At 42.3% G+C, this 13,360-nt stretch overlaps 1 protein-coding gene across 1 annotated transcript in view; it reads left to right on the plus strand.

Annotated features, from left to right (window-relative positions):
* The first annotated feature begins 3,851 nt into the window (after positions 1 to 3,851).
* The window catches only part of atrip (ATR interacting protein), a 14,072-nt gene continuing 4,563 nt past the window's right edge, over positions 3,852 to 13,360 (plus strand). Inside the window, exons 1-12 of the mRNA XM_061070098.1 lie at positions 3,852 to 4,141; positions 5,559 to 5,893; positions 6,129 to 6,214; positions 6,896 to 7,066; positions 7,174 to 7,286; positions 7,695 to 7,852; positions 7,925 to 8,026; positions 8,290 to 8,395; positions 8,903 to 9,079; positions 9,769 to 10,033; positions 10,145 to 10,198; positions 10,385 to 10,575. Of these exons, the coding sequence (XP_060926081.1) occupies positions 5,560 to 5,893; positions 6,129 to 6,214; positions 6,896 to 7,066; positions 7,174 to 7,286; positions 7,695 to 7,852; positions 7,925 to 8,026; positions 8,290 to 8,395; positions 8,903 to 9,079; positions 9,769 to 10,033; positions 10,145 to 10,198; positions 10,385 to 10,575 (1,757 nt within the window). The 5' untranslated portion in view covers positions 3,852 to 4,141; position 5,559. The remainder of the gene's footprint in view (positions 4,142 to 5,558; positions 5,894 to 6,128; positions 6,215 to 6,895; positions 7,067 to 7,173; positions 7,287 to 7,694; positions 7,853 to 7,924; positions 8,027 to 8,289; positions 8,396 to 8,902; positions 9,080 to 9,768; positions 10,034 to 10,144; positions 10,199 to 10,384; positions 10,576 to 13,360) is intronic.

The raw sequence follows: 13,360 nt of genomic DNA on the forward strand, positions 1-13,360 counted from the left end.
TTGCATGTGTATCAAATAAATGATCAATTACCTTGATAAATGCACTTAAACCTTAGTAGGCATTTTCTAAAATAAAATATTGAGTATGTGAGTATTCACTCTTGTCTGTTATGTGCATGGATTAATCGTATGTGTGCTTATTGGTCTCCGGCTTGAAGGGTGACGATTACAGTCATTTGAATTGAGCCACACTGGATGCAATGCACAAGTCTTTGTACGTCATTGTGACTAACGCGATCTATTTTCTGATTCACGAGTGGCCTAATGGATAAACAGAGTCTTATGAAACTATTGCGTTCTTTCCATTTTTGCCAAAAACCGACTTCGGGGCATGGAACCAACCGAGCACAGTGAGTCCAGATGGTTTGCAGGATCTACAGCAGCTGTTAATGACTGTGGCCAAAGTGCAACAACACATCACTGATTTCCTAGTTTCAGTCCAATGCGTCTACAATTCACATCTAATAAAACTATGTGGTTATTTTTCCTTATTTGGATTAAAATCTTCATCTTCTTCATATGTGCTGTAAAAACTGCAAAAATAAACATATCCACAATATTGGTAGACGTGAAATACTGTTATCATATTGCTGTGCTCATGCATATTTCTTTAATTCATGGAGCATTTATTGCTATTGGCAACTTAATGTGAATAGAACATTACCTTCAATAAAATATGACTTTTATTATTTCAGATTGAAGAGCTGCCATCTTTACAATCATTTATTTCCCATCACCTCTCTCCTTTTGATTTGCATTCGTTAAAATACAGTGCGTTGAGTTATTATTACCTCCACCAGGGTCCAACTGGCCCCCAATAATGCCACATTTAAATTGACCGGATATATATTTGTTTCTGCACCACATTGCCCACACTCACAAATATCTGTCTCCTAAACATGTCAGATGTATTTCATCCAGATACATGGATTCTTAGATACATGTTTTCCTGTTTAAATTACAGCTCTGCCCAGTGAGAGGAAGCTTCTACTATGAGCCACCTCCTACTTATAAATGAATAAAACATCTAATTGAAAGCCATTGTATTGAAATGTATTTTAAAACAGTTATAAATGAGGACACTGGGGTAGCTGGCCTGATTTATAAGGGAAGGTTATTCTACAGGAGCCCTCATTGTAAAATATGCCGACTTGTTTGGTTCAGTGTAGACAAGCAAAAATGACGTAATGAGGTCAGCGAGGTCCAGGATCTCTGTTTCAAAGAGGCTGACTGATAGAATACATGTGTTCTGGTTTCAGAGGCGTGATGTGCAACACAACATTCATACCACAGGATGCTGATGATGCTGGATCAGGTGATACACGAATGCTCCCACCATGAAGGTCGAACATTTTGTCTCTGTACCTGTTATATAGAACTGGGTGCTTCGTTCCTGCCTTAGACAGGTTGTGTAAAAGGCTCCAATATGAACACAGCTCAGCTCTGATTGGACAGCGGTCAGGGTCCCATGATAGCGTCTCCTGAGACATCCGCAGGAAACATTTCCGATTCACAGCCTCGGCTCTGCAGTGTAAACACACAGACGTCTATGGAGGCTTCATTTACTCCGATTCATTCTGAGTGACCCTGCTTTGACTGTTTGGTTGTTATGGTAACCAGTTCGCCTGCCAATTATTCCTTTGCCTGTATCAAAGAATCACAAGGTGTAAAAAGTGAAAAATGTAAAAAATATATAATTAAGATATTAAAAGGGATAAAGATAAAATAACATAATATATATATAGATGTGTGTGTGTGTTTTCGTTTTTTCATTTAATGTTATTATGTGTATGTATACTCATGTGTAATTAAAGGTATGAATATTATTATTATCTGATAGTGGGTTGTGGTACAGATTAAGTGTGTGTGTGTGTGTGTGTGTGTGTGTGTGTGTGTGTGTGTGTGTGTGTGTGTGTGTGTGTGTGTGTGTGTGTGTGTGTGTGTGTGTGTGTTTCCTGATGATGATGATGATGACGGATGAATCTGGATGCCTCAGCTCTGCCATTTCTCTACGGAGGTGGGAAGAGAGAGAGAGAGAGAGAGAGAGAGGGACAGAGAGAGAGAGAGAGAGAGAGAGAGAGAGAGAGAGAGAGAGAGAGAGAGAGAGAGAGAGAGAGAGAGAGAGAGAGAGAGAGAGAGAGAGAGAGAGAGAGAGAGAGAGAGAGAGAGAGAGAGAGAGAGAGAGGAAGAGAGCATGTGTCAGAGCTACACAAACACACACACACACACACAGCAGATGCTCGGATGCGACACACACAGACCTGTCTGTGTCTAAAAATGGAAAGCACTCTTGCTGTTGCTGAGAAGCTGCAGAAGCTTCTATATGAGGAGCGTGTGCGTGCAGGGATTCATATCAACACCCACCAGCCTTTCAAATAGGATGTGGATAAAAACTGTGGCAGCTGATTACTCGCCTCATGGAGGGACTAACAAGAGGCACATTTAATTCATTAAATTTGCCTTAATAATTTCCACTAGGAACACGGAGACATTGTCACGTCACAGTTTTTCCAATTTTAGCAACATTTTGGTTTGATTTCCTGGTAACACTTTGAATTCAGCTGTGATTTTGTTGAATTGATCAGGTGACATTAAATAAAAGCAATAAAGAAAGAGCAGGAGAGAAACATTTTAGAGGATACGCAAAATAAATCACACGTAAATGTATTGTATAAAAAAAACTCATTGTATAATTAAAGTGGAAAAGGGAGAGAACAGCCAACATTATTCGATATCTCAGCCAACGCCTGTAAATCCCTGTAAATCACAGGCTGCTTTGTGTATTGTTACAGATTATTTTAGTAAAATCTCTCTAAGCCACCATCTGACAATCCATCTGCCAAAATTCAGAGGAAAAGGAGCTGACAAAATGTTGATTCATTGACATTTGACAAACTCATCATATATGTTCATAAATTAGCTCTGAGTTGCTGGTGGTTAAATGTTAGTACCTTTGCACAGAACTGGGATTCCTGTGTGTCACTGTTTCCACTTTTTTAACTAATCTGGTTTAATATGTTAAATGGAATTATATTTACAATGTAGATATCAGGGCTCAACCTCTCATGCAGACACAGTTTAGCCAACAATTGTCCAGGAAACGCATGCCACCTAATAAAACCTCAGCCTGCCAATTTCACATTTTTCATGGAATAAAGATTATAAGATATAACATGTTTATCATGGGCCCTATACAGTCTTTGTATTAGATTTTGTCTAACTCTGTTAACAGGTGCTTCCCCTTATTTCTAGTCTATGTGCTCAGGTAAGTTCACCAGCTGCAGGTATAGCAGCCTATTATATGTAGTATGGACTAAAGTCTAAATAATGAGAATTACGGAAATTATATATTTACCAATTTAACATCACACGTACAGCATTCTGTAAGGTACCGCAAAGTAATACAAAAAACAACAATAACAATCAAATACACAAAACAATATAATGCAGAATACAAATGCAGAACAAAACTATGCGAAGGACAAAATACAAAACAACCCAATGCAGAAACACACGAGAATACAGAACATACAACAGGAATTAACAACAAATACATAAAACACAAGACAATACATAAAAAACTGTTTAGAATAAACAGTCAACCCTGTCAACACGGAGCCAAATTCAGTCTTTTTCTTTGAGAAAATGTCGAAGCACTTGAAAAACCTGCATTTTTCCTGTTGTTGGAGAATAAAACAATAATAGTGTTTCCCTCACATTGCGCTTTTGGCACAGTTTGTCTCGAACAGCGACCCGTAGAGCAGCCACGGGCGCCGGTGATTGGTCGACTCGTCAGAGCAGCTCTCTGATTGGTCAGATTCTCTGCAGTAGCGGAGCGGGTGAATGGCCGAACCTCAGTTTCCTGTCAGAGTTAAACTGCGAGTTTCTTCGTCTTATTAACGATTAAACAAATAACTTTCTCTTTTAACTCGGAGCCCGGGAACAACGTGAAGGATGAGACTACTCAGATAAATCATTAATGAAGCGATACTTCCTGTTTAAAGCCTGTCGGGCCGGAGCTAGCTGTGTTAGCATAGCAGGCTAACTCCCCCATCTGGAATCACAGAGAGTTAGCTTGTTAGCTTGTTAGCTGTTAGCTTGAAGTGAGGAGTCCCAGCTGCAGCACCGAGAGAGAAACAAGGTAAACGTTGCACATGTTAGCAAAGTGTTTATTAAAGGTTGTTTATTAAAGTGTGGCCTCGACAGAACCGGTGTTCATCCGCTTGTTTGATCATCAAAGTCAAAACCAGTTCCACCAGTCAGCTGAATAAAGTGAAGCCCAGTTTGTTAAAAGTTTCAAAAGAATCATTCATGTTTAAATAACCAAGTCAAGCTGTTCTTAGCACTTTGTTTGTGCTCTTTTAAACGACTCCAAAGAAGTTACGTGAAGCTTCTGTTGTGTATGAATTGATTCAACAACCTTAAACGAGACGAGCTGAGCTGAGCTGATCATATAATATTTTTAATGATTCATGGACACATTGACCAGGGTTCCTACGGTCATGAGAAACCTGGAAAAGTCATGGAATTGTAAAAAATGTAATATCCAGGCCTGGAAAAGTGCTTGAAAAAATTTAAATCCCAGAAGTTTTGGAGAAGTCATGGGAATTTGGTCATATTTTCATGTCGTTCCTTTATGCTGAGTTTTAAATAATTCATATGCTTTTAAGGCTAGATAATGCACTATGCCAGGGAAGTGTAGATTTAACCACGCTTGGCTACAAATGGAAAAGTACATGTCATGGGTTACAACAGACAAAGACCTCAATCAAACTATTGTCTCTCATTCATTTGTGTAATTAAATGTATAGTGTATGCTTTGGAATTCTCATTGTTAGCTTAAATACTAAACTTTTTCACTTTTTCATTCATACACCGAGATTCCACAAAATGTTTGGTCATGGATAATTGGTTTGAAGTCATTGAAAAGTCATTGGAATCCATTGGTCAAAATGTGAACCCTGTCAAAAGAATCATTCATGATTAAATAACCAAGTCAAGCTGTTCTTAGCACTTTGTTTGTGCTTTTTTAAAACGACTTCAAAGAAGTTACGTGAAGCTTCTGTTGTGTATGAATTGATTCAACCCCTTAAACCCGAGAGTCAACTTAAAAATGAATCCTTTATTTAAACATATATCTATATCTGACCGGTTTGTATATCAGGAACAAACTGCATTTGTCATTTCTATTTGTCTCTTATTTTCTTCCAAAATCACCAAATTCTTGTATTTGTTATTAATGCAGAGACGAGCTGAGCTGAACTGATTATATATATGATTTGTAATGATTCATGGACACGTTGACAAGCCTTGTATCTTTGAGTCATATTTTATATTTAAGAAATATGGATTTATGTTCACAAAATATGGATTTTATCTGTTTTCCAAGATACTTGCCATTTACTCCTTGCTTTAATAGCATAACATAAGTTGCCAGTAAGGACTGAAGTCCTACTCTGACCCACAAACTGTAAACCAGCCGTCTTTTGGAGGTCAAAGGTCAGAGCTGTCAGATTGTTAACATGCTGGCTCCTCCTTCTCCTCTTCTTCCCTCACAGCATGAACTGTCCTCCCACCAAGCGCCTCCGAGGCTTAAACCACGAAGTAGCGACGGCCTTTGATGACCCGTTTGGAGATGACGAGGACTTCACCCAAGACGACTTGGATGAGATTGACGTCCTCGCCTCGCAGGCCTTCAGCTCGACCTCTGCTGGAGCGGAGCCTGGGTCCAAAGCAGAAAACAAACCGGTGGAGTCGGCCTGGCCGTCGTGCACAGGGCAGAACAAACCTCTGAGCAGAGCCACATCGAAGCAGAGCAGAGAGAACACGTTCGGGTTCGGCAGCAGCAGCAGCAGCAGAGGGAATGCTGGGATACCAAGCAGAGAGCCTCTTGGTGAGGTCACAGCAAAACTGCAAATCGCTGTTCAGATGGAAAATGTTCCACCTTGAATGGGGAAAGAGTATGATTGATCCATAAATGTAGTTGTAACACAGATTTGACCAGAAACTACATTAAGTATCTTGTTATCACAGTAAATTCCCATACTGTCAGCCGCAGAACTTCTGCAGTTGTGTGAAGTTGTCGAGTGGAAGCGTGTTGACAAAGTTCTGTTGTTCTGTGTGTTCAGTTAACAGGCAGCAGCAGAAGTTTGGGTCGGACAGACAGGAAACCCATAGTCCGCTCGAGGCCCAGCATGCCGAGCTGAAGAGGAAGGTGAGACTAACTTTTAAAAACTCAACACAGGTAAAGAAAGCAGCTGTCAGAAATCATAGAAAATATACAAAAATAGATATTATCATGCTCATAAAATACCAGCGTGAACATCCTATTTTTGTTGAGAAAATAAAAGAGAGGACTGTAATAAATACAACATAGTCATATATATTTACATAAAGTTGGTGTTACAGTAAATACACTGTAAAATATTAAAATCCATACTCTGGAAATATTTTACCTGTCTTGTGCATCATATCCCCAAGATTCAGTCATAGTTGGTAGTTTTTGAAACTATTATCTTCTTTGAGGAAGTTCAGATTAAATTAGTAATAACAGACTCACTTGTTTGTCACAGCTTATTAAGGGGTAGATAACTTCTATCTGAACAGCTTGAGCTAAGTCGTAATAAAACAAAATTATTGCAACATATTCAAAATGTCTGACCAGAATCTGACCTCTCATTTAATATCTATTACTGAACAGTTTTTGATAGTTGGTGCTATGGACACATGTCAGTCTGCACCAGAAAAGTGTTGTAGGATGATCAAAGGATAAACAAGGATGGAAGGAATGTGAGGTCAGTTTGTTTAAATACAAAATGTTGCAGGGGCTTATACCAGCGGAGAACAGATGCTGTAAAAACACTGTGTGTGTGTCTTTGTGTCATTGTGTCATCAGCTGAAGGAGGTGGAGGATGAAATAGTTTCGAAGAGCGGGGAGATCCGTGTCCTGCGGGATTCTCTGAAATCAGCTCAGCAGGAGAAGGAGAAACAGAGAGAGAACCAGATGCTGCAGGAGACTCAGAGACAGAAAGAGCAGAGTGACAAGGAGAAGGAGCTCAACAAGAAGGTGAGGAGCTGAAACACACACACACACACACACACACACACACACACATAGTAAATCCAGAACCTTCCTCAGAATAACATGATAGTGACATGTTGGTCTGTGTGCAGGTTCAGTCTCTGAGGTGTGAGCTGCAGTTTAAAGAAGCTGAGATCAATGAGATGAAGACCAAGCTGCACAGTTCAGACAGAACCAAGACGGCGTCTCCACTGACTAGAAACAGGTATTCATTTGATTTATCAACACAAACTCAATCTGTTGCTGATGATGGACAGTTTTTCTCTGTTTAAATATTGTTAATCTTCTCTGAAATCACTTGACGTAACCAGCAGTCACCACATGGTGTCACCAAATCCACACGAACAGATCTACAAGTTACTGAGTGAACTTCATTGTGACGTCAGAGCATTTAAGGGGATCCTTGTATTGACTCCTCTTACACTTCCGAGGAAACATCCGTTAATCCTTTCATACCCTACATGTAACAGTCAGGGGGTCAAAGGTCAAATTGTAGTAGATGGAAGAGTTTGCCAATGTGTGTTTTTGTCCTCACATCACATCACAATGATCGGTTGTCCTCCGCCCATGTCCCACCTGTAACGCTGTTCTCTCCCTCTCCTCCTGTTCTCAGTCCTAAAGTCCCGAGCTCCCTCGCCCAGACGCATCATGGCAGCGGCAGCAGCTCCTCCTCTCCAGCAGGAAACGGTTTCATCACCAAGGAGACATTTGGAGCCCAGCTCCCGACCAGAGGTACACCAGTGAAAACGCCGATGAAAACAAGGAGAGACGGTGAGTCACATGGAGGTGGGGCAGATGTTCAAAGACCTGAAACATTTTGATTGACCGCTGTGTGTGTTTCAGGAGAGAAAACGGCGTCTAACAGCAGATCAGGTGACAGCAGACATGAAGCTTCTCGCCCAGACCCCTTCTCCTCTGTCAGACCTGCTCACCTGCAGCACCAAGGTCAGCCAGCACCACATTAAATGGTTTAATGTAAATAAAAACGCATTTATATGTTTCATAATAGTCACAAACTATAGACTCAACACGTTCACATCTAAATAACACACATTTTAAATGAATTATCCATTAATTACATTACTGATATACAGGATTCAAATATAGACATTGGATTCGTTCTTTCACATCGATGAGAAAGGAGAACTGTTCCTCCTCCACAAATCCAACAGTATCATGGAAGGTCTGTTCTCTGTGTTTACCACCAGGTGGCGTCCTGCTGGGGTTGTTACTGCAGCATCCTCTGTCTCCCAGCAGCCTCAGCCTCTCTCACCTGCTTTCCATGAGTCTGACAGACCTCCACTCAACATCCAGGTAAACACGCTGCACGTAGAACCAACATTACGAGAGGGGTTCACTGGTTAGTCACAGTTTTTATAATACAATATATTTAGTATAAATATAATTTCATAATATACTTTTGAGGATATTATTCACCTGGGCATCAAGTGTAAGTGAAGCCTGATACTCTGATAGTATACATAGTGTGTTATGTACGTATGATACCAGGAGTAGGTGTGACACTTCTAATCCAATGTTTGTTTTGAGGAAGTAGTGCAGAGCTTTGTTTGCCAGCTGCGGTAAAACCTCAAAGAAGAAGTGTGTTTGTTTTATGATCATTTCAGCTTCTACTGTATCATAAATGTGTTCTCATCACATGATGATGACCACATGGGATCGTCAATTCCACCAAAACAGATTTTTTAATTAAAAATGTTATATTTTGCACATTCCTGCTGAAGCACAGAGAAGTTGAACTGTTATAAAACTCTTACTGATGTGTTCTTGTTTTGTGTGTTGTGTTGTTTGTCTTGTGTTCAGCGAGCTGTCTGCAGGTTTGTTGCTCCACTCGGATGCAGCAGCAGCAGCAGCAGGGGTCAGTGGAGTCGGCCCCTCCAGAGCGGCTCTGAGTCCGGTCCAGAGTCTGGCTGTAACTGGACTCAACCTGCTCAGTCAAAGCCCGACAGCAGCTGCAGGAGGCAGCAGCAGAAACAGCAGGTAGAGTCACAGCTGCTCTGATCAAACTCTACAAACTGTCATCATCAACATCTGCTGCTCACTGCTGATGTTGTACTGACTCATTTAAAGCTGTGGACAGCAGAGCCCTCTACTGGCCAAACGTGTGACAGCACCAGATTTCACGTACACACAGATATCAGTCCCCTTAATACGCCTGATTTGTTTCATCAAGATCCTTTAACTATTCTCTGAGAAAACAAAAAATTGTTTTAAAAAGGCTCTTTATCGTACAAGAAAGTGGGGAAAAAAATCTATATAAATGTATATTCATTTTTATGCTGCTTATTGTTGAACATTTTTCACCATATAAAAAATGAGGCAAAAGTACCAAAAGTATTGATATGCAGTTTTGTGGCAGCTGATTACAGGATAGTTCACAGTAGCCGGTTGTCACATCAATGTAAAATATGAGTTTTCATGTTTCATACCGATCAATATCTTCACTAACCACTGTGAGTCGAGGGTAAAACGACTGCAGAAGCAAGTAATAGAAAGGTGAATGGAACAGATGTTTGTGTGTGATGATATATGTTGTTGCCTAATCTCTATGAAAAGGTTTTGCTATTTTTAACATTTGTGAACCACTGACACAAATATAGCGTCAGTGATTATCTGATTTGAGCAACTAAGAATTATCTGAGCTCTATAAAGTCTAACTTTGTTTTCAGGTCGTGTCCTGGCGCCGTCCTGCTCCTCCCTCTGCTCGACCTTCACCTGTCTCGACTCTGTCAGACTCTTGACTCGCTTCATTCCAACTTGACTGGCGGTCGTGGTTCCGTCTCTGCAGCTAGCAGCTCCCTCCCAGCAGGCCGTGCCGCTCCCACTGCTGGACTGGGAGGACTTGAGGAGGCTGGTTTGTCTGGTTTCAGCGTGGAGGACACTGGTTTGGCTTCCCTGCGACTCCTCTACCTGCTGCTGGCCCACAGTGATGAGGTGATGATTACCTTCTTTTTATTTTAGGCTTTGGAGATGTTTACAGTTTACAGACTTCATGATGGTTTTCCTGTGGCATAGTTGACCTTTGACCCTTGTGCTGCTCCCCAGGTGGTGGAGACTGTTTTGTCAAAAGAGAGTCAGAGCAGAGGCACAGACGACAAGGTGAACACACAGATAAACGACTCACACCTGCTCCCTCGAATCATCAACTTTAAGAAATAAAGCTTCACATTTCTTTGTCTATGTCTTAAAATCTGTAATTTCCTGGACAGAGATTGTTCGCTTGAATTCCCTCTTTAAGAAAAACATTTCAATGAAGTCCTCTTTTCTTTCTGCCTCTGGTTGCAGACTGAGCCCTCTGCTGCAGGTGTGGGTCTGAGCTCCCAGAAGGCCTTGCTTCCGTCTGTGTTGCGTCTGTGTGAAACAGGAGCTGCTGCTGGGGGCGACAGCAGCAGTCCACTGAAGGAGGAGCTTGTCCTCAGCGCCATGAAGACACTGTGTGTCCTGATTGAGAGGACGCCAAAGACACAAACTGACAGGTAGACACACACACACCTAGACACAGACATTTTTCAAAATGAGCGTCAACAGATCATTTTCACTGCGGAAGATAAGTTAAGTTAGAAGATAATAACCTCAACCTGTTTGTAATAGCAAAGTTTATGGGTAACTTAATGTTGGTATGCCCTCTAGTGGACAGAACTCATAACAACCAGATGAGAGTGGAACAAAAGCCTGTGGAAACTTTATTTTTTTTAATCATTAAACATATAATTATGATATAATTAAAGATAATAAGTATTAAAATTGGATTAAAGGAAGACTGACAGCAGACATTCAGGTTCTGATCCACAACTTAAACAACAACCAGCCATAATGAGGTCAAAGGTTACAATAGGTTTGATCAAATAACTGTATGATGACCAGCTGCTAGTTTGGAACCACGATGATCCACAGTGAAGTGACGTGATGCTTTATTTGAAAGTGTTCATACTCGTGGAAATCAAGACGTAACTTGACAGCCGCTCGTGCTCCGTGGTCGGGCTTCATCAGAAAGAAGGTTGTGTTGCACAAAAGTGAAACACATGCACACGTCTGACGCCTGACGCAACACTGGGTGGAACACTGCCGGAGGTGGAGGAGTGCCTGACCAGGGAGTGTGAGTGATTTCCACGAACTGTCAGTGGTTATGTAACATTTTACCATGAACTACCCGCAGGTATTCACAGTCATTCACATACTCTGTAGAAACCACTGACGACAGATCTGGGGCAGGAAACCACTTGTAGACTTCCCTGAAAGTTTATTTCAAAAAAGTAAGAATAGATTTCACTGCCAGTTCACCTACTTTGTGTGAGAGTCATTCTGTAACACAGTCAAATTTACAAAATACATGCCATCCACGTCCAGAACAACACCACCTCTTCCAAATCAGGTCAAATTTCTTGTTTGTTTCCATGGTTACACAGCGAACATGGTGCATCGTTATTAGTTTTTTAAAACTGTGCGAAACCAACTCCTCAAAAACCTGTGTTGCGAAGGTTTGGCTTCTCTCCTGAATTGACGATGATTCACCCGTCAGACTGAAGAAACTGACCAAGAGTCCTGAAAGACAAGATTCTACATGATGTTTGCAGTCGGCCCGTGCTTCTTCTTCTTCTTCTGCATGAAAACACTGAAGAGTAGATTCAGCCAGGATGCATTGATGATTGTTTCTGATCCGATCGGAGGTGGTGAGAGATGCATCGTGGTTGAAATTGAGCTCAAGTATAAATGCAAATGCTTTGTCAGTTCACACGTGTGACTGCTCCAAACCAGCGAGGTATCAGCCGCCAGCACACAAAGCAATTCCTCCTTAGTTCTCATGGTATTAGAAACACGTGTGTGGTTGCTCGGTCACATTATTTGGACAATCCACTTGATTTATTAGGCTGCTTGTGCTTTATGGAGTTTGGGAAAAACCTCAGACTGGTTTGGTTCTGACACAAAAAAAACTAAACTGGCCCCGATTAGTTTTCTCTCGGTCGAGCTCGGACAGAAATCTGTGTCCCGAGCTAAACTCTAGTGTCGGTGAAGTGAGGATGGCACGATAATAATAGATGACTAACATCTCCTTTTATTATTCCTCCATCTATTTTTGGCGTTGCATTTTGGATCTGCACAAGCGACAGGAGGATACGTGAGCCGTCAGATCTCAACGTGAACACCGGAGACACAAAATAATACCTGGCGTTAACGTCTGGATCGTTTTTACATTTCACGGCAGAAACCTCTTAACGGATAAACTGGTCCTTCATTGATTAACCACTGGTCAGACTGAACCTCTCTGTCCCTCTCTGTCCCTCTCTGTCTCTCTCTGTCTCTCTCTGTCTCTCTCTGTCCCTCTCTGTCTCTCTCTGTCTCTCTCTGTCTCTCTCTGTCCCTCTCTGTCTCTCTCTGTCCCTCTCTGTCTCTCTCTGTCCCTCTCTGTCCCTCTCTGTCCCTCTCTGTCCCTCTCTGTCTCTCTCTGTCTCTCTCTGTCCCTCTCTGTCTCTCTCTGTCTCTCTCTGTCCCTCTCTGTCTCTCTCTGTCTCCCTCTTTCTCCCTCTTTCTCTCTCTGTCTCTCTCTGTCTCTCTCTGTCTCTCTCTGTCTCTCTCTGTCCCTCTCTGTCCCTCTCTGTCCCTCTCTGTCTCTCTCTGTCCCTCTCTGTCCCTCTCTGTCCCTCTCTGTCTCTCTCTGTCCCTCTCTGTCCCTCTCTGTCTCTCTCTGTCCCTCTCTGTCCCTCTCTGTCTCTCTCTGTCTCTCTCTGTCCCTCTCTGTCTCTCTCTGTCTCTCTCTGTCTCTCTCTGTCCCTCTCTGTCCCTCTCTTTCTCTCTCTGTCCCTCTCTTTCTCTCTCTGTCCCTCTCTGTCTCTCTCTGTCTCTCTCTGTCCCTCTCTGTCTCTCTCTGTCCCTCTCTGTCTCTCTCTGTCCCTCTCTGTCCCTCTCTGTCCCTCTCTGTCTCTCTCTGTCTCTCTCTGTCCCTCTCTGTCTCTCTCTGTCCCTCTCTGTCCCTCTCTGTCCCTCTCTGTCTCTCTCTGTCTCTCTCTGTCCCTCTCTGTCCCTCTCTGTCTCTCTCTGTCTCTCTCTGTCCCTCTCTGTCCCTCTCTGTCCCTCTCTGTCTCTCCCTGTCCCTCTCTGTCCCTCTCTGTCCCTCTCTGTCTCTCTCTGTCTCTCTCTGTCTCTCTCTGTCTCTCTCTGTCCCTCTCTGTCCCTCTCTGTCCCTCTCTGTCTCTCTCTGTCTCTCTCTGTCTCTCTCTGTCTCTCTCTGTCCCTCTCTGTCCCTCTCTGTCCCTCTCTGTCCCT

This window comes from Limanda limanda, chromosome 4, assembly GCF_963576545.1.
Source record: "Limanda limanda chromosome 4, fLimLim1.1, whole genome shotgun sequence".
Taxonomy (NCBI): Eukaryota; Metazoa; Chordata; class Actinopteri; order Pleuronectiformes; family Pleuronectidae; genus Limanda; species Limanda limanda.